General features: G+C 45.2%; 1 protein-coding gene across 1 annotated transcript in view; it reads left to right on the forward strand.

The window, feature by feature from the left end:
• Positions 1–4,271: 4,271 nt before the first annotated feature.
• The window catches only part of MICALL1 (MICAL like 1), a 38,339-nt gene continuing 23,952 nt past the window's right edge, over positions 4,272–18,658 (forward strand). Inside the window, exons 1-2 of the mRNA XM_083156459.1 lie at positions 4,272–4,755; positions 5,546–5,594. Coding sequence (XP_083012585.1) covers positions 4,610–4,755; positions 5,546–5,594 — 195 coding nt within the window. The 5' untranslated portion in view covers positions 4,272–4,609. The remainder of the gene's footprint in view (positions 4,756–5,545; positions 5,595–18,658) is intronic.

The raw sequence follows: 18,658 nt of genomic DNA on the forward strand, positions 1-18,658 counted from the left end.
CCCACAGGCCAATCAATCAAAGAAAATGGATGACCATCAATATGCAAAACCATCGATGGTCATCCATTCCATAATAATGCATTATTGATGGGCAGCTGCATTTTTGCCATCGATGGCAACCATCGATGGCAAAGGCAACGATGGCCACCCCTAATCCCGCCCTGGTCAAGCCTGCGAATTGCTGTGCAAGAACACAAATACACAAGGAGAGTGTGTAGCAGCTCTTGTTATAAAAATGATGGTACACAAGTGATATAATAATAAAATATAGACTTTACTTATAACTAGAGACAGGATTATATGCATTTGCATATTTGCATATGCATTTGCATATTTTGCCCATTCTCACTGGTTATTGCCTATTTTACCTAAAATTTAGTGATGGTGCATATTTTAGGCCCTGCCCCCTTTCCACCCGCGAGTCACAGCACTTCTTTGCCCTGCTGCTGCTGGCCAGGTAGTGGTAGAGTGTGCAGGCTGGGGCAATATGTGCGCTGTGTGGGGAACCTTGGATGTACGATACGTCTGACACTGCTCTAGGCTGCCAATCCATGTTGCTAAAAGTCAGTCGGGGCGGATGCCATTACGAAGCTCCTGAACCTATGCCTGCTCCTGGCCTGGGACTTTACACCAAGAGACAGACTTCTGCAGCAGAGGAGGCGGGCGGAAGGGTTGTGACATCAAGCGTTGCAGAGGAAATGCTGTGTCACAGTGAGTATGCGGCGCAGGGAGGAAGCCTTCCACTGCGCCGCCCTCACACGCTATGCTGACATTTGATCCATCGGCGCTGGAGATGAGGGTCCGTGTAGTTGATGCAAGAAGAGCTTTGGACGCTGCAATCTGGAATAAAGAAGAAGAAAAGTGTGTCCTATGTCGGTGCACCAATAAAGATTCTAAAACATAACTTTTATTGTGTTTATTTTAAGAACTGCGAGATAAAAAAATACATATAACAACAAGAAGACAAGGGTGGAGTGACACTTTAAAAACTAAGGTGGCGGGCAGATGTCTGCACATATATCTATAATGTGTGCTGATTTAACTTGAGAACAGTGTACAGTAGAAGTTGGTTGTTGACCAATTACTCAGGTAAGTATAAATCAGGGCGGGTATGCCTCTGATGTAATAGTGTCACCAGTCGCAACTTCACTTATGGCAGTCTGAGAGTGAAATGAATAATAACTTAGTGAAAGTTCAGAATCTCTGGATTTGCATACGCCTATATATGTTCTCAGCGTATGGGTGAAAAATCACTCTATCTCCAGCACGAGAATCCTGTCTTGATTCACTACTTATGGTTATTACGAGAATGGTACAGTACCACTATAATAGGAGGACTCCCATAGGCTGGATAATATGCCTTAAAATAGGAGCCACTTAGTTAATGCAATGCTACCTCTCCCATAGGCTGGATAGTGTGCCTTAAATGGGAGCCACTAGGTTAATGCAATGCTACCTCTGATTCACTCTACTAGTCCAAAGGGGTCGCCCCCAAATGGACCGTATCTGGCTGCAGTGAATGCCCTGAAAAGGGCTGTAGCGGCAGTACACTGTTCAAAATAGTCTATAGTACATTAGTAAGAAAAATAACAAACATCTGCTCGCACACCGCTAGCCGGCACGCGCTTCGCAGATTTTAGCTTCCTCAGGGCCCTGAGGAAGCTAAAATCTGCGAAGCGCGTGCCGGCTAGCGGTGTGCGAGCAGATGTTTGTTATTTTTCTTACTAATGTACTATAGACTATTTTGAACAGTGTACTGCCGCTACAGCCCTTTTCAGGGCATTCACTGCAGCCAGATACGGTCCATTTGGGGGCGACCCCTTTGGACTAGTAGAGTGAATCAGAGGTAGCATTGCATTAACCTAGTGGCTCCCATTTAAGGCACACTATCCAGCCTATGGGAGAGGTAGCATTGCATTAACTAAGTGGCTCCTATTTTAAGGCATATTATCCAGCCTATGGGAGTCCTCCTATTATAGTGGTACTGTACCATTCTCGTAATAACCATAAGTAGTGAATCAAGACAGGATTCTCGTGCTGGAGATAGAGTGATTTTTCACCCATACGCTGAGAACATATATAGGCGTATGCAAATCCAGAGATTCTGAACTTTCACTAAGTTATTATTCATTTCACTCTCAGACTGCCATAAGTGAAGTTGCGGCTGGTGACACTATTACATCAGAGGCATACCCGCCCTGATTTATACTTACCTGAGTAATTGGTCAACAACCAACTTCTACTGTACACTGTTCTCAAGTTAAATCAGCACACATTATAGATATATGTGCAGACATCTGCCCGCCACCTTAGTTTTTAAAGTGTCACTCCACCCTTGTCTTCTTGTTGTTATATGTATTTTTTTATCTCGCAGTTCTTAAAATAAACACAATAAAAGTTATGTTTTAGAATCTTTATTGGTGCACCGACATAGGACACACTTTTCTTCTTCTTTATTCTTGTCAATTCTTGTGTCCGAGGTAGCACACCCCCGCTCCTGTAATAGACGTTTTCAGTCCATACCCTTAATTGAGGGGGTCCTCCAAATGTATTAACTATTGTCTTGTGCGACCTACCCCAAACCATCCTGGACGCTGCAATCTGCTGTAGCAGCCAGGAAGAAAAAAAATCCTGTGTATAGCGCTAGACATTTGCAGATGCTGTGGGCCTATTTTTGAGGTTTATTTGCAATTAATTTTATGCTGATTTTTAAATAAATAAGTTGAAAATTACTTTTTTTTATTGTTTAATGTAGCATATTTTAACACTTTTCATGCATATTTTAAGTATTTTTCATGCATATTTGCATGCATATTTCAAGCTTTTTATGTTGCATATAATCCTGTCTCTACTTATAACACATAACTTACATCACTATAACAATCCATAAATAAATTAATAATATAAAAATATAAATATGAAAATAAGAAACTGTCACTCTCTCAGGATAAGCAATAAGGAGTTCCAATGTACCAAATGGAAGGAATGTCACGTGGGTAAGTGCACTTTACCAATTTAAGAGGTTACTTCACTGCTAGCAGATGAGTTTCAGTCCCAGAATAGGCTAAGTCCTCATTAGTTGGAGCTCCTTAGCAGCAGTTCAAGGAGTGATGAATGGAATGACCCAATAGGCTGGAACCCAGCGTCCTCTCACGTGGGTGGCTGTGGAAGAATTAAGCTGCCAGAGGATATCCAAAATAGGGGTCCCAGAGTGGAGCAAGGTGTAATGATGATAATTGTGATACTCCTTCTAGGTACACAGTAGGCAAATGTAAACTCCGTAAAGAGTGCCACAGAATCCTGGTCGTGAAACAGTGGAAGCACTAACGCGTTTCGCTACCTACTGTAGCTTTCTCAAAGGCTGTGCAAGGCTGTGAAAAGTTTGCGTAAATATTGCAGCCCTGCGATTAGCAGCAAATCCATACGCAAGCTTCTACCTATCAAATGATTTTTCCACTGTGTGCAGTCTGTGCGTAGCCCACGACTTACTCCCCAGCTGCAATAGAAACAGGCTGATCGGGGCCGGGGCCGAAGTCACATGCCTTCCCCTCAAACGACTGGGAGCGCCTGCGTTTACCCTGACACTCTCAGAAAACATTCAGTTACCGCTTCCTGTCAATATTTCATACCTCCCAACTTTTGAAGTTGGGAGGTCGGGACGTCCGCGCGGCGAAGCCGTGCACGCTCCCGAAAAGGGGGCGTGGCCTCAAGAAAGGGGCGTGGTCTCACGGGGTGACGCGAACTCCGGCCACGCCCCCGTTTTCGGCGCTGAATAGACGCTGTGCGCATGCGCACAGCGTCTATTCTCGGCAAGCTGGGGGGGCCTCCCAACTGTCCCCCCCACCGCGGGACAATGGCGGCCCCGGGCGGGAACGTGGGAACGTCCCCGAATATCGGGACGTTCCCGCGGAAAGCGTGACAGTTGGGAGGTATGATATTGCCAGTGATAAAAAAGTATCAGGATTATATAGCAGGATGACCTTGCGAATGCGTACTATGGGCCATACACAGTCTATCCTTTATCGCCCAGCCTGCAAATTGGCAGCCATGCTATCAGGTCTGAATAACCCCCAATAGTGTTGTGAGGAGTGTATACATACACACTGTACTGTGTAGTTCTGTTTGTGGATACATTGTATGGTGGACTGTAGTGTAGTTATAGTGGATTGTATTTGACTGTGTGGTGACTGATGTGTACTGCAGATTCTGTAACAGTCAGAGATAATACTCCTGCTGCTAGTACTACCCCATCCTGCAGCAGCAGCAGCAGCAGCAGCAGGAGGAGAAGGCGGAGCTGCAGAAGGAGGGGGCGGCGGCAGCACAGAGACAGACACCGCCCGGCCGGGAACAGCCGAGACCTGGGGAGGATTCCTGAGATTACCCGACCGACCCTGGGACATACACACAGGCAGGGCGTCCAGTAACCGGCGGACCCACACTGTGACCGGGCCGCTGATGTGCCCCGTCCCCGCCGTTAGGCCCCATACATAGCGCAGCGAACAATTGCTGACTGCCTGTGATCAGATGACGCTGCCCCCTTCACCCTGACCTCCCCTGTCACCTTCCCGGCTCACACTTTGCTGTCTGTGCCCCTGCACTGGCCCATACCATGGCGTCTGCCTCCAGGAGCCTGCAGCAGTGGTGCTCTCTCCAGTGCCAGGGGTACCCCGACGTCCGGATCTCTGACCTCAGCGCTTCTTTCCGTGATGGGCTGGCCTTCTGTGCTCTCATCCACCGCCACAGACCCGATCTCATGTGAGTACCAGCCCTGCCTTGGTCCAAGAGCTTGCAATCTGCCACTATAAACACAGAATAGCATCATCATGATGAGGTCGGAACCTTGGCATCTGCAACTTTTCTGTAACTCCGTGGCAGTCATTATTTTACCCTTAATTGGCAATGTGATGCTTTTCTGTTGTTACCCTACTTAGGGACATTTAAAAAATAAATAAATATATATATATTTTATTTTTTATATATATATATATATATATATATATATATATATATATATATATATAGTATGTTTCTTATTAATTGGCATGAGCCACAGACTGGCGTGCCTCTGATTCATACTCATGAGTTATTGGGAAGTGTTAATGTACTGTATCACTGTTATTATATAGCAACCAAACATGTACTCACTGCATTTATTTCACACTTTTATTGAAATACCTGTACACCAACTCTAGTTCGTACACGCGGCGTGGCAATGTGGTCTATGTTTCTGTGCTCTCAGTAGAAGTGCAGTAGGAATTTGCAGTATATTGTTGAGATTGCGTTCCGGTTCTTTTTGTCAATTCAGAGAGTATCATATTTTCTTGAGGGAAATTTAAAAATGTTCCCCCTCCCCGGTTGGCCTGCTTGTCTCCACCAATACACAGCTGCTGGAATGCCCACCTGTCTGACTTTCTTCATGGGTGTTTAACGTTAATAAACGTGGCTTTGTGCACTGTAACTTACACACATGCTGCACAGAGCTGTACAATCCCTGCTTTCATCCTCCTGCTGACACTCATGTTTACCCCTCTCATTTCCTCCTTAGAGACTTCGATTCACTTTCCAAAGAAAATGTCTTCGAGAACAACCGGCTGGTGAGTTGCGAGCTGGGCATGGGGGTTGGTAGGAGTGATTTTTTTTTTTTTTTTTTTTTTTGAGTATAGTCTGTATGCATGTCAGCAGCAAGAATAACACGTCTTGCAGTTTCTTGTCAATATCCATATACGTAATAAAATATGGAGTGCTTAAGAATAATAAGTCTCCTATCAGACCAAAGGGTAATGTGTTGGAAAGGGTAAATCTGGGTACACACTATGAGGTTTTGTTAACAATATTGGTAGAACTGGGCGAATGATTTTGTGCATACACAGGGAACGATATTGTTGAGTGATATCACTGAACATGCAGTCATTGAGGATATTGTAAAAACTTGTCTGCATGTTCAGACAACAGTGGACATCGTTAACGATCCATGGTACCTCACATCGATAATCATATAATGAGTGGAATTGCAGTTTCATTTATTCAAACCAAGACCCTCTTCTCTGACTTATGCTGCTTGTTTCTCTGATAAACCATGGACAGTTTGGCACATCAGACTAAATTCCATAGGTCTCGTCATTTGTGGGCTGTGCATGTGACCAGCTAAAGTCACTTCAAATATGTGGATTTTTTTTTTAACCAAATGAATTCACAATTTTATCTACACCTAATTTGTGAGGGTCTGCATCCCGATAAACCAAGTTCCTCCAGACACTGTAAAATGCAATGACAGGGCCAGATGCACTAAGCTTCAAAAAATGGATAAAATGGAAAGTGATAAACAGCCAGCCAATCAGCTTCAACGTGTCATGTTACAGTCTGGGTTCAAAAAATGTCAGGCAGGTGCTGATTGGTTGGATGTTTATCACCCTCCATTTTATCACTTTTGAAGCTTAGTGCATCTGGCCCAATGTCTAGAGCAAGTACTTTGCACCAATATACAACACATTACTTCTGCTGGCGGGATGCAGTCAATTTGCCGGCGGTCGGGATCCCGGCGGTCGGAATCCCGACCGCCGAAATCCCGAAACCTTCTCCCTCCGTGGGTGTCCACAACACCCATAGAGGGAGAATAAAATAGCGTGGCGAGCGCAGCGAGCCCGCAAGGGGGGGCGCTCCACGTCCCCCCCATGCCGGGATTTCGGCGGTCGGGATTCCGACCGCCGGCATTACATATCGGATCCCTGCTGGCTATAGGCTCAAGTATTCATTTGGTAGTAGTTGCAGAATATCCAGCAAAATTATTGTATTCCAGACACAGCTGAACTGGTTGCTGACTGTGGTATAAGGGTGAGTGGGTGCTGTCTGGTAATATACTCTAGGGGGGAATGTACAGTAACCGAGTGGGAGAACCAGGAAATGAGAATTCTTACATACTTCTAAAGATGCGATCATTCACATGCCAAGGCACTGTTGATTTTTCGATGTAAATGATTGCTGCTTTAAGAGTCCATGAGAAATTGCATACGCCTAGTTCTCACTCTATTACCCCCACCCCGGCATCCAATAGTGTCCAGTTTAATGGTAATGTATATAAACCTTAAAGTTAAGGTACACGATGCCCGCGATGGACCCGATTTCCTTTGAAATCAGGTTCATTTTACCGTCAAAGGCAAAATCGGGGGCATCGCGACGGTTGCAGCCATTAACATTGCCCCCGACGCGATGCCCGCGATTTTGCCATAGGCTTCAATGTTAAAATATTTTTTAACATTGAAATCGGGAGCATCACGTCGGTCTTGTGCCATTATAATGGCACAAGATGAGATGGACTTGATTAAGTCCATCTCACATAGGAAACAATGTGAAATGGGCCAATATGACCCATTTCACATCGTATATGGCCCCGTCGTCACCCCACGATTGACGCCAACCCGAAGCGTGGCGAGCGCAGCGAGCCCGCGAGGGGCGTCGGTGCGCGTCCTCAAACCTTTTCATACCCCTACTATCCACGTTGGCGTGGAGTTGAGAATATAAAGTGTGGCGAGCCCGAAGCGTGGCGAGCGGACGCGTATACCTGGGAAGTTATACGCGTACCCTCGCGGGGCTCGCCACACTTTATATTCTCAACTCCACGCCGACGTGGATAGTAGGGGTATGAAAAGGTCGGAGGACGCGCACCGCCGCCCCTCGCGGGCTCGCTGCAATCGTGGGGTGGTGGCGTTAAGGGGGTAAAATTGGGGGTCTGGGGAATATTTTACATTGAATCCAATGTAAAATAGGGTCCCAGGGACCCTATTCACATTTGATTCAATGTAAAAATCGGGTCGGTCGCGTCGGTCGCATCGCATGCGATGCGACTGACGCGATTTTTCCGACACGACCACCCCGATGCAAATCGGGGTGGCCGTGCTAGGATACAAGTACCTTTTTTTTTTTTTTTTTTTTTATTCATATTTGTCTTTTCCCATCCTTGAAGTCTAAAGATGCTATATTTAGATGATGATGATGATGATGATGATAGTAATGTTTTTTAAAGAAGATAGTAAAAACAAACTCAGTTATATATTGTTATTTCCACATATATGTGCCAAGTGAGAGCTCTTCCTTGGCATAGGAAACCTAAATGTAGGGTGCTTTTGTTGATGTACTGTAATAGGATGAGAGATTTGGTAATAAATCTCCAGTTTTTTAAAAGCTGCAATCATTTACATGGCAAAATCTAACTGGTTTTGCCGTGTAAATGATTGCCGCTTTAACAAAAAATGGAGATTTATTACTAAACTACTGAATCTCTCATCCTATTAAATTTCCCCCCAGGTTTCCATAAACTTAAAAAAAAAAAATTGGTTCTTTAACTGGGACTCTACTGCCGCCCTCAGCACCGCACGTCACTCACCTGACGGGCGCTGAGTACAGATGGAACAGAGTCCTGCTATCGGAGCGGTATTGCAGCCCTCAGCGTCACCCGTCACTCTCCTGACGGGCGCTGGATAGAGGTGGGACAAAATCCCGCTGTCAAAAAGGTGATCTACGCCACAGTGGGTTCAATATGCCCTCCTTGTTTTCCGTCAATGATAAATGAGGTGGCAGCAAGATTCCTGGACAAATCATGGGGACAATTTCAAAATCTTGACGCGTTTAGATGTGTTTATTAGAAATTAGTGTCACTAGTGCGCTCTCTTACTATCTCCTAGATATTGTGTAAATTGGTTTGTTTTTGGGGTACACAGAGGTCCCCAATTGAGAGCAAGTGTTAACTGAGGTATTTGTAACAAACAACAAAACTTCTGAAGCAGCTAGGTGTGTAGTGCGCCCGATTTTTTTTGTTTTTGTTTTTGTTTCTTCTGCTCACCCCTTGTGCGTCCGGGAGCCGTGTGTCTAAATACATCATACGGTTACCTGAGACCCACATGTAGTGGTGTGACAGAGGAACCAAATTTTGATTGTATCGGTGGCATAAGATTACCTGTTTCACAGGCCAGACCTGTGCTGGGAAAACCAGCAGCTGGAAGCCTGGGTGTGATGTGTTGTGATGACAGTGTGCGGTGCTTCCGAGCTTGTTCTTGTTTCTGCAGTTGATCATCTTTTGCATACACAACAGATTTCTCTCGCTCACATTACCACCTATAATCATTGTACAAATAATAATAATAATAATCTTCAAATGACAACCTACTTCTCCCATAACAACTATCTATTAGGGTAAATTGGTCTGACTACATGAAACTGCTTAAAGCTTAGTGTAATTGGCTGTTTGCATCCACATGTGGTAAATAAATCCTTTTAGTGTGAAATTAGCAGAATACCATGTTTTCAAGAAGATGTTTGGAATAGTTCTTGATACTCTCTGGGATGAAAACAATTATTTAAGGCTAAAGAAAAGACAGAGGGGGGTATGCAATCTGGAATCACGGCTGTCGATCCCTGCCGACAGCCGTGATCCTGGTCCGATTGACCACAGAATGACAGGCGGGATTCAATGTCCCGCCTGCCGCTCTGTGCAAAGGGGGTGTGGCCGCAAAAACAGCCGTGGATTGGCAATCTGTGGCCGGGATTGCGTCAATCCACGGCAGTTATTGTCAGAATGGGCCCGACAGCTTCTAAAGTCGGTCCGTTCTGCCGTGATTCCGCATCAATGCTGTCGCTAAAGACAGCATTGAATAGGGAGCCGCCACTATTTCCCATGTCAGAAGTAGCGGCAGCACATTGCATACCCCCTTGAATGTTTTATTTTTCCTGTGATCTAGAACACGGGTTCTCAAAGTCGGTCATAAAGTACCCCCAACAGTGCAGTGTTTTCCATGTCTCCACACAGAGTCTCAAGTGAAATAATTAGCTCCACCTTCGCTTTTAAAATGTGTCAGTGAGTAATGAATGCACCTGCTGGGTAACCTAGAAAATGTGAACTGTTGGGGGTACTTGATGACCGAGGTTGAGAACCATTGGTCTAGAACACAGGTTCTCAAATTCAGGGGTAGATGTATGAAGCAGTGATAAGGGAGGAGAAGTGATAAAGTGCCTGGTACTTTATCAACAGCCAATCAGCTCCTTTTTAAACCCAGCCTGTAACTTAGCCATCAGGAGCTGATTGATACCAGGGACTTTATCACTTCTCCACCCTTATCACTGCTTCATACATCTACCCCTCAGCCCTCAGGTGCATGTTTTGCAGGCCTCCTCACAGAATCAATCAAAATAATTAGCTACACCTGTGGATCTTTTAAAATGTGTCCGTGAGTAATGAGTGCACCTGTCGAGTGACCTGGAAAACGTGAACTGTGTAGGGTCCTGAGGACAGAGATTGAGAACCTGTTCTAGAAGGAGTCCTGTAACTATTGTTACTAGCTGTCTGGAAAAAAAATGCTAAATATTTTGAAATGTAAACACTTCTGGTTTTTATATAAGCTCGAGAAGACAGGTTTGTAGATCTGGCAGCGGTCCGGGTGTGTCTATACGAAACATGTCATGTGGGAGAAAGCAAGGACTGCCAAGAGGATGATGTCATAAATCCACTATGACACACTCCTTAATTCTGCTTGTGCCTCTGGGCAAACAGCGCAAAATTTAAAGCAGCATGTCCAAACCTGTGTGACCAACCAGGAAGCATGTCAGTCATTTGTTTTATGTCCGATGAATAAAATGATTTTATTTGGGTAGTGGGTAGTTATGCGGCATTGTAAGGAGGCTGTGACATAAGTAACTTGAATGCTTTGGAATAATGAAGGGACTGCTGATGGAAAGACATGAGGAGACCTATGGCATCAGCTGTTTTAGTTGATGTAGAGAAATGTACAGTACAGATTTTTCCCGGAAGAGGAAATCTGTGTTTTGGTAATCTTCCACTAGTCAAATCCAGAAAACCTGTCCGCTGCTATGCAGGTTACATTGTATTTACCTGGCTGCCTGAGGAAGTTATCATTGCAATATCACAATATTGTCTTTGATAAATAGATAAGCTTATACTTCACCACAATGCCTATACATCCCCACCGAGCTATACACTGATTTCTCTACTGAGGTTAGGTGGCCAGGAAGTGTAACAGTTGGTTTCTGCCATTATCACTGTAGTGTAATCTCAGGCGGTCAGTGACCGCCAGGTCTGGGCATGGGACCCACCATATTGAGCTGCCGCATAAAGTTTAGCCCCCTAAAATATCTGTGTGGCTCCTAATTCTGGTGAGTCTAGGAGATTCTCCTGCAGGGTGTGGGTCATATGGTCCACCATAAGTTGGTTGACAGTCACTAGGGGGGTTATTCTAGTTCATTCTTTCTGACAAAATCCTTCTTAGATGGACAAAACCATGTGCACTGCGGGTGGGGCAGATGTAACTTGTGCAGAGAGAATTAGATTTGGGTGGGGTTTTTCTTCAAAGTGAGATCTATATTGCAGTGTAAAATAAAGCAGTCAGTATTTTCCCTGCACAGAAACAAAATAACTCACCCAAATCTAATTCTATCTGCACATGTTACATCTGCCCCCCTGCAGTGCACATGGTTTTGTCCATCTAAGAAGGATTTTGTCAGAAAGAATGAACTAGAATAAGACCCAAGGTCACATGCTGAAAGGTCGACATGACACAAGTTGTATAATTATTCCATATAAACAACAGTATAATATGGTGATCTCAGGATTAGAGCATGATTGAAAATGATTACACCCCGCTCCATTATCCTAACAATACTGGATGTTCTAAATCATATGCTCAACATAGTGTCTGAATCATCACTTAAATCCCCTTAAAATTTGGTGATGAAGAAACCAAAATTTCTGTGATAAAACAAATGCAAATGAGTCCTAACATCTAAATACTACGTGGCAGCATGGATAGGGAAGCCAATCCCGGGCATTTTTTTCAATCACGGAATTCGGGATTGAAAAATGCCCGATCCCGGGATTGGCTTCCCTACTATTAAAAACCCGCCTTGGCCGCCCCGCATATTTACTTACATATACGGTACGGCCGGGTGGGTGCGCAAGCCGGGGTGATGGAGCCCGGGCTGGTCCGCTGGTGGGAAGGTGTGCCGGCAGGTCCGCTGCTGGGCGGGCTGGTCCGGGGACAGGACGGAGACAGACAGCCTGTGCGGCCTGTGTAGCGTGACCTCTGACGTCGTCACGCTGCGCAGAGCCGCGCTGCCCAGGACAGGAGAAGTCGGGCATCTGCTGAGCAGCCGCTCAGACTCTGCCCTGCATTAGACTGCGCATGCATTTAAATCCCGGCGTTTTGGGGGACAAATCCCAGGATTCTGCCGATCCCGGGATTGGCCACCCTAAGCATGGACTATATTTATTATGGGATTTCTAATTAACCTTTTTAGTGGTATAACCGGAAATTTTCCGGACTCAGCTGCGCTGCTGCAGATGTCTGTCCCGGAAAATTTCCGGCCATACTACCAATATGCAAGTGTGCTACAGTGGTGCCTGCAGCTGTGCACCACTGGCGCATAACCTCTCGGGGCACCCCCCTACCCATCCCATTGGTCGCTCCTGCCGCTACCCCCGCTGTCATTTTACTGCATTGAGCATGTGCTGGCGGCAGGTCCTGCTTGGGAAAGTTCGGGCGCCTGAGTCCCCCCAAGCCGTCCCGAACATCCTCGAGCGTGCCGCCTGGTCACTGCTGTGAATGGTGCGGCGGGGGAACTCCGGCGTATGATCGGAGGGGCGGGGGCAGAGGGTGGTCTGCCCCTTCTGTCCTGTCTGTGGTGGGTATTTCTGGGACAGGTTTCCTGATAGGTATGTCCTGCCCCAGAAAACCCCACCACTAAAGGGGTTAAGATGGGGTGTTGCTATGGGCAACCATTCAGATCCTATTATATTCTAGAAGGTGCTAAAAAAATAAGTAGATTCTGATTGGTTGCTGTGGGCAACATCCCATCTTCAATAGAACGCCCATATTTGTAAATAAACACCTATGATTAGCTGTAAGCTTCCCATTTGATATGAAACTCTAGATTTCTCTTTTCAGAAGATTGTTCTCCCATTTTCTTTTTCCTCCTCTGATTTCACTTCTCCCTCTTTTCCTTTGTAAGATGAGCAGTAAATCCCCTTATATCTGTCTTCAGTAACCTATGGTTTGTGATCTTGATGTGAATTGCTCCAGGGTACTATCAGCAATGTATATCCTCAATCTTTTATTGTATAGATAACTGACTAGTTCCTGCAAGTTTTAGTACATCTGTGCTAATTCTATTAGTTGTCATTTATTTTTAACACCAAAAAAAACAGTTAATGGACTATTTTTGGGCAGTTCCTAAACTGTATAGTAAATTATGTGTGTGCTTTGTAGAGGGACGGTAATTGGGTAGAGTTAATAGCTTTGGAGGTTTTGTGATGGGATCGTGCCAATCGCCACAGAAGTCGCAAGTTGCGATTAGCGCGGCAACAATGAGTGTGGCTACATCTGTATGTGTAGGTAGCAATATTTTACATTGAATTTGGTAAAAAATAAATAATTCAAATAAAACGTGCACTGATTTAAGGGCCGTCAAAGTGGAGGAGCAGCAGAAGAACATTGTGTGAGGAGTTATAGTGTGTACACACGGTCCGATTTCCTTTCCGATGTTGACGATATAGTCAACATCGGATCGGCATCGTATCAGAATCGGATGCAGATCGCAAGGGTTTTAACCCTTGCGATCCCGATCCAATCCCGATGCACGTTAATGTATCGCAAGCCAGAAAGTCTTGGCTGCCTTGTCTATATAGTGCAGATCTGCACTATATAGTCAAGATTGTATGCAAATCGGATGTGCCTTGCGATCCGATCTGATCGGATCGTGGATCGCATCTTAAGGCACATAGAACCGTGTGTACACACCATAAGTGTAGCTGCTGCATTCAAATCCTATAGTGGGGGTGCATAGGGGAAGGACTCTATTGCGATAATCAATGTGGGAAATGAGTGCATTATTTTGACTTTGTGGGATATATGCAATTGATGCCAAATCCATTCCGAAATTCTTTTGTTGGATTTGGCCACTGATTGATGCTCACCTGGTCGATGTGGGGACCAAGTGAGCACAGTGGCAGGAGGCAGCGGGAGCCGGGATGGGGCAGGTGGGTGCGGGCAGCGGTGGACCGGAGGACGGTGCTGCTGCTCACCCGGCGCCATCCTCCCTGCCTCAATCCGCATTTTTTTAATGTCTGATTGAGATTGACGGAAACACAAATAAAACCTTTTGGTTTTGGTTGTGTTTTCGTCAAAAGAAGGTGTATTATTAGGTATTCCGTCAATGCACTTGGTTTTTGGCAGGTCGAAACATTTATGCAGATAGCATTGAATAGATCGAAAACCCCCTTCCGATCTATTCATGTCAAACTGCCGTCTTTCCACTAGGCTGTTTTAGTGGGGCATTGTAAATGCGCCTTTCCCTTATGGTGGTGCCCTGCTGAAGCAACCTCTCCTCTTCTGTACTCACAGAAGAGGAGAGGTTGCTGGGCCCTGAGGTGGGAAAATTTGTGTTACAGCACTAGCCATCGGTAAATATAGGCCTTGCACATGTTCGTAAGTACTGGCCAATCCTCAAAGAGTGGTGAACAGGGGGTATGTCATGACACCTCATTTGCTGGCTGGCACACTGATCGCAGTTCACTGACAGATAAAACTATGGCCCCAGAGTGAGGTAACAATGTCACTGACTCCGCAATCAGCAATGTCAATGCTACTGCTGTGGCAGCAGAAAGATGTGTAAATGTATCTTCCTGCACAACTTTTGCCACTTATTTCATATATATATAAAAGCCCCAAAACTTAAGCAAAACATCTGTTATGTAAAATTCTTTATTTAGAATTCAGCTGCTTCTATCTCCAATGGAAAACCATTATTTTAGTATGATCTCAATACAGAAAGCACCCTAGGTGGACACCATCACACTGCTAAAATGGCAGACTCCAAACTCCTTTTGGTTCCTGTAATAACATTACCTAAAGTTGCTCTCCCAAACAATCTTCGTTGCAAAGTACAAACTTCAATCTACAACTGACCTTTCTTCTGGATAGGCATTTTGTCATTGACTAGGGAAAAACAAGCTTTGTATTCTAGTCTAGCAGTGTGATGGTGTCCAACGATGAAGTTGCCTGTAATAATGTCGGAGACATTTGTACCTATCCCACTGTGAGGGCCATAGTCTTAGTACTATTGTACGTTGGCCCTCAAGCAGATCCCGAAGGATCTGCAACAAACGCCCCAAAGTACAGATGTTCAGCGCTGCGCCTGTGCCAGACAGTACTGCTCTGTAATGGCAGTATGGTATGGTGTCGGTAATTGCCAGTCTAATTTTATTTGGGACTGGCGACGGCTTCTTAAAATAAAGAAGGGTGTTGTCAGCGTTACGGGGTACGGAGATTTCATGGACTTTGTGTAGCAAACGCAATGGCCTGCTTGTGCAAAACATGGATCTCATGGATGGTGCCGGGGAAGATCCAATACTGCATCGGAGTATGCAATTCAGAACATGAACCCTCCTGCTGTATTAATATATGAGAATGTAAGCTCTCACAAGCAGGGCCCTCTCTCCTCATGCTTTTCTTATTATTTATCTCTGCCATCCTAGTAATTGCTTCATTGTCCTGTCTTTATTTACCAGTTACTGGTCCTTTTGTACTACATTAATGTCTATTGAGCTGTAGCTTATGTTTGACTTTCAATATCACAAGATAATAAATTTGGTGGTTAAAATCCTTGGGCAAAAGTTTCATGTACAGTAGTAGCCCTGGGGTTCTGTATACAGGGAAGGGCTATCTTAGGGAATGTACTTCGTAGTTTCAATTGCAGCTTGCACATTGTAGATGTTTTTTTGATTTTATTGACCTATTAATGTTTTACTATATATATATATATATATATATATATATATATATATATATATATATATATATATATATATATATATATATATATATATATATATATATATATAATTTTTTATATTAACTTTTACATTGAAACTATTCTTTCATTACTACTTCATAGGGGTATATTCAATGCCGGGGGCGAGCTGTGACAGCGAGCAGTTTTGCTTGGCCTGTCAGTATTCAAGTGCCCCCCCTGCACACCCCGTTTCCCCCTCATTAGGTTTTTTGGGGGGGAGAATCGGTGTATGCGGCTGCTGAAACAGCCAGACTCGTGGCTCCCTGCATTAGCCGCGTGCCTCGCTGTTTGGGGCAGTCCTCGCTGTCCTGTGACTGCGAGGATTTCTCTGGAACGTTAAGTAGGGTGAGCGGCCGGCGAGGGGGTTAAACAGCGAGGATCGCTTGTTTTCTGAGATCCCCGCCGTTTAACCCCTTCGCCGGATGCATTGAATATGGGCCATAGACTCAGTGTTTTATAAATTAGACCTCTTTATTTTTATAAACATAAAGCAACAATAAAAGAAAGCCTAGAATGAAAGTGTCTCTCCTGCTTTGCTTTCTGAAGCCAACAACAATAGGGGAAAAAAAAGCGATGCTGTTGGTATCTTGTGCCTACCAACATGCAGGTAACCTTTTACTAATTCATTTTATATAGTTATTACCTAATAACAAACCAAACTGCACTTTCCTGTTATTCCAAGTCAGGAGAGATAAACAACATAACAAAGGCTGCTTGTTTGTGGCGAGAACACCCAGTGTTACATTCATTTAGTAACTGGAAGTAAAGTAGCCTTAAAAATGATCTGTTGCCCTAGGGCAGGCATGTCCAAAGTCAGGCCTGGGGGCCAATTGCGGCCCGTACTGTCATTTCAAGCGACCTGCGGCCTCCAGCTGGAAGTGCGCAGAGCATCAGAGGTGGGAACCATAGCACAGGACACTAAAGGACCCCCCCCCGGCGAGCGCGCCTTTACCTTGCTGTCTGCTGCAGTGAGGAGGTGCCGGCCGCCACAGTCAGATGTGTTTGGCGTCCTACACTTGCAATCATATATCACCCTACTCCACAATCACAGTGACAGCAGTGTTTGGGGAGGGGGGGCAGCAAGGGAGAAGCTTGCTCCCGTAACATGCAGAGTGGAGGAGGGCAGCAGCGGGAGCCCAAGCATCTCCTGTCCTTGCAGTGCCTGCTTTGCCTCTCCTTCCTCTGGCTCACACAGGGGGCTGGGAAATATACAGAGAAGGGAGGGGGCAGAGTGGGGGACATACAGTGAAGGAGGGTCAGGCTGGGGAACATACAGTGAATGGAGGCTGTGATGGCCATTCAGAGATGGAGGAGCAGGGGCAGGCTGGGGTGGGGACAGTGAATTGGGGCAGAGTGGGGTACATAGTGAATGGGGGTCATACAGTGAAGGAGGGTCAGGCTTGGGGACATACAATGAATGGAGGCACTGATTAAGAGAAGGGGGTAAGGCTGGGAGACAGTGAATGGTTGCAGAGTGGGGGACATACAGTGAAGGAGGGGCAGGCTGGGAGACATACAGTGAATGGGGGCAGACTGGGGGACCATTCTGATGTGATTAATGATTCAAAGAATGTCCGGCCCCCCACATTTACACTTTACCAAATCTGGCCCTCATTGCAAAAAGTTTGGACACCCCTGCCCTAGGGGGATACGGTCATTAGGTCTACAGTAACTAGGTCGACATGGGCTAGGTCAACAGTCAAAATGTCGACATGGTTTTTTTCACTGTTTTTCGAGCCGACGTGCAGACAGGCGGTATTTCATGCCGTACTATCCACTAGGGCGTGGTGGGACAATAAAATAATGTGCACGAAGCATCGCGAGCGGGTCAAAAAAAAACAGTGAAAAATTTCTATTCCTATTTATGATTAAGTGATCCCAACCCATCCTAGGTACTCATATGATCCTGATTCTAAACAAAGTATAGTAACATCATTGGCAATAATACAGGTAGATATAAAAGTGGGTAGTTCATTTATATCTGACAACTCGGGAGGGCAAGATTGATGCATTCTTTGCACTTAGAGCAGTGGTTCCCAAACTGTGTGCCGTGGCTCCCTGGGGTGCCTCGGGACACATGCAGGGGTGCCGCGGCTTGGTGGTCCAGGACCAACTCAAATTATTAATGGTTAATTATTTAGAAGCAAAACCAGTGCTGGTGGCTGCCAATCATAGAATGTGTACAAACAGAAGCAAATCCTGCCCTTTACCACATAACTTCCGCTAAGAATCGCATATAAACCCAATCTAATTAATTTTTTGGGACCTAGGGGTGCCGTGAAAAAAATTCTGATTCTCTAGGGTGCCGTGAATCAAAAAAGATTGGGAACCTCTGACTTAGAGCAAAGTTTTGAAAAAGTCACATGTTCTGTAATTTAAGGTGAAAGGTCAGCAGTGGCTGGCTTGGGCTTCTGGGGCTCTCGGCAAGGTTACGTACTAGCATATGCACAATTTCTATCATGTATGGAGCATTTCATCAAATCTCTGGCAACATGATTACCTGTGGTGTGAGTGTATCAGTCTGATTGTAACACTTCCTGTCAATCATGTGTACGCAGGTGTGCACCTATTTATTCTACGGTTCACTGTGCGTGAATAGGAAGTGCAGAGCTCAAGCATAACAGAATAGGTGACCCAGAACAGTTGCTTTGCTTGTCCCTAATGTTCTGTAACTTCTAATGTTTGTTATATCTCTGCTATGAGTGCACTCAAGGTTTGTGTCTGCTACTTCTGAGCCTGCTCTCACATTCACAGGTGTTTCCAGACCTGACTGCAGTCCCACTCACTCCATACCCTGCACTAATGA

Source organism: Crinia signifera, chromosome 8 (assembly GCF_055691185.1).
Source record: "Crinia signifera chromosome 8, ASM5569118v1, whole genome shotgun sequence".
NCBI classification, from domain to species: Eukaryota; Metazoa; Chordata; class Amphibia; order Anura; family Myobatrachidae; genus Crinia; species Crinia signifera.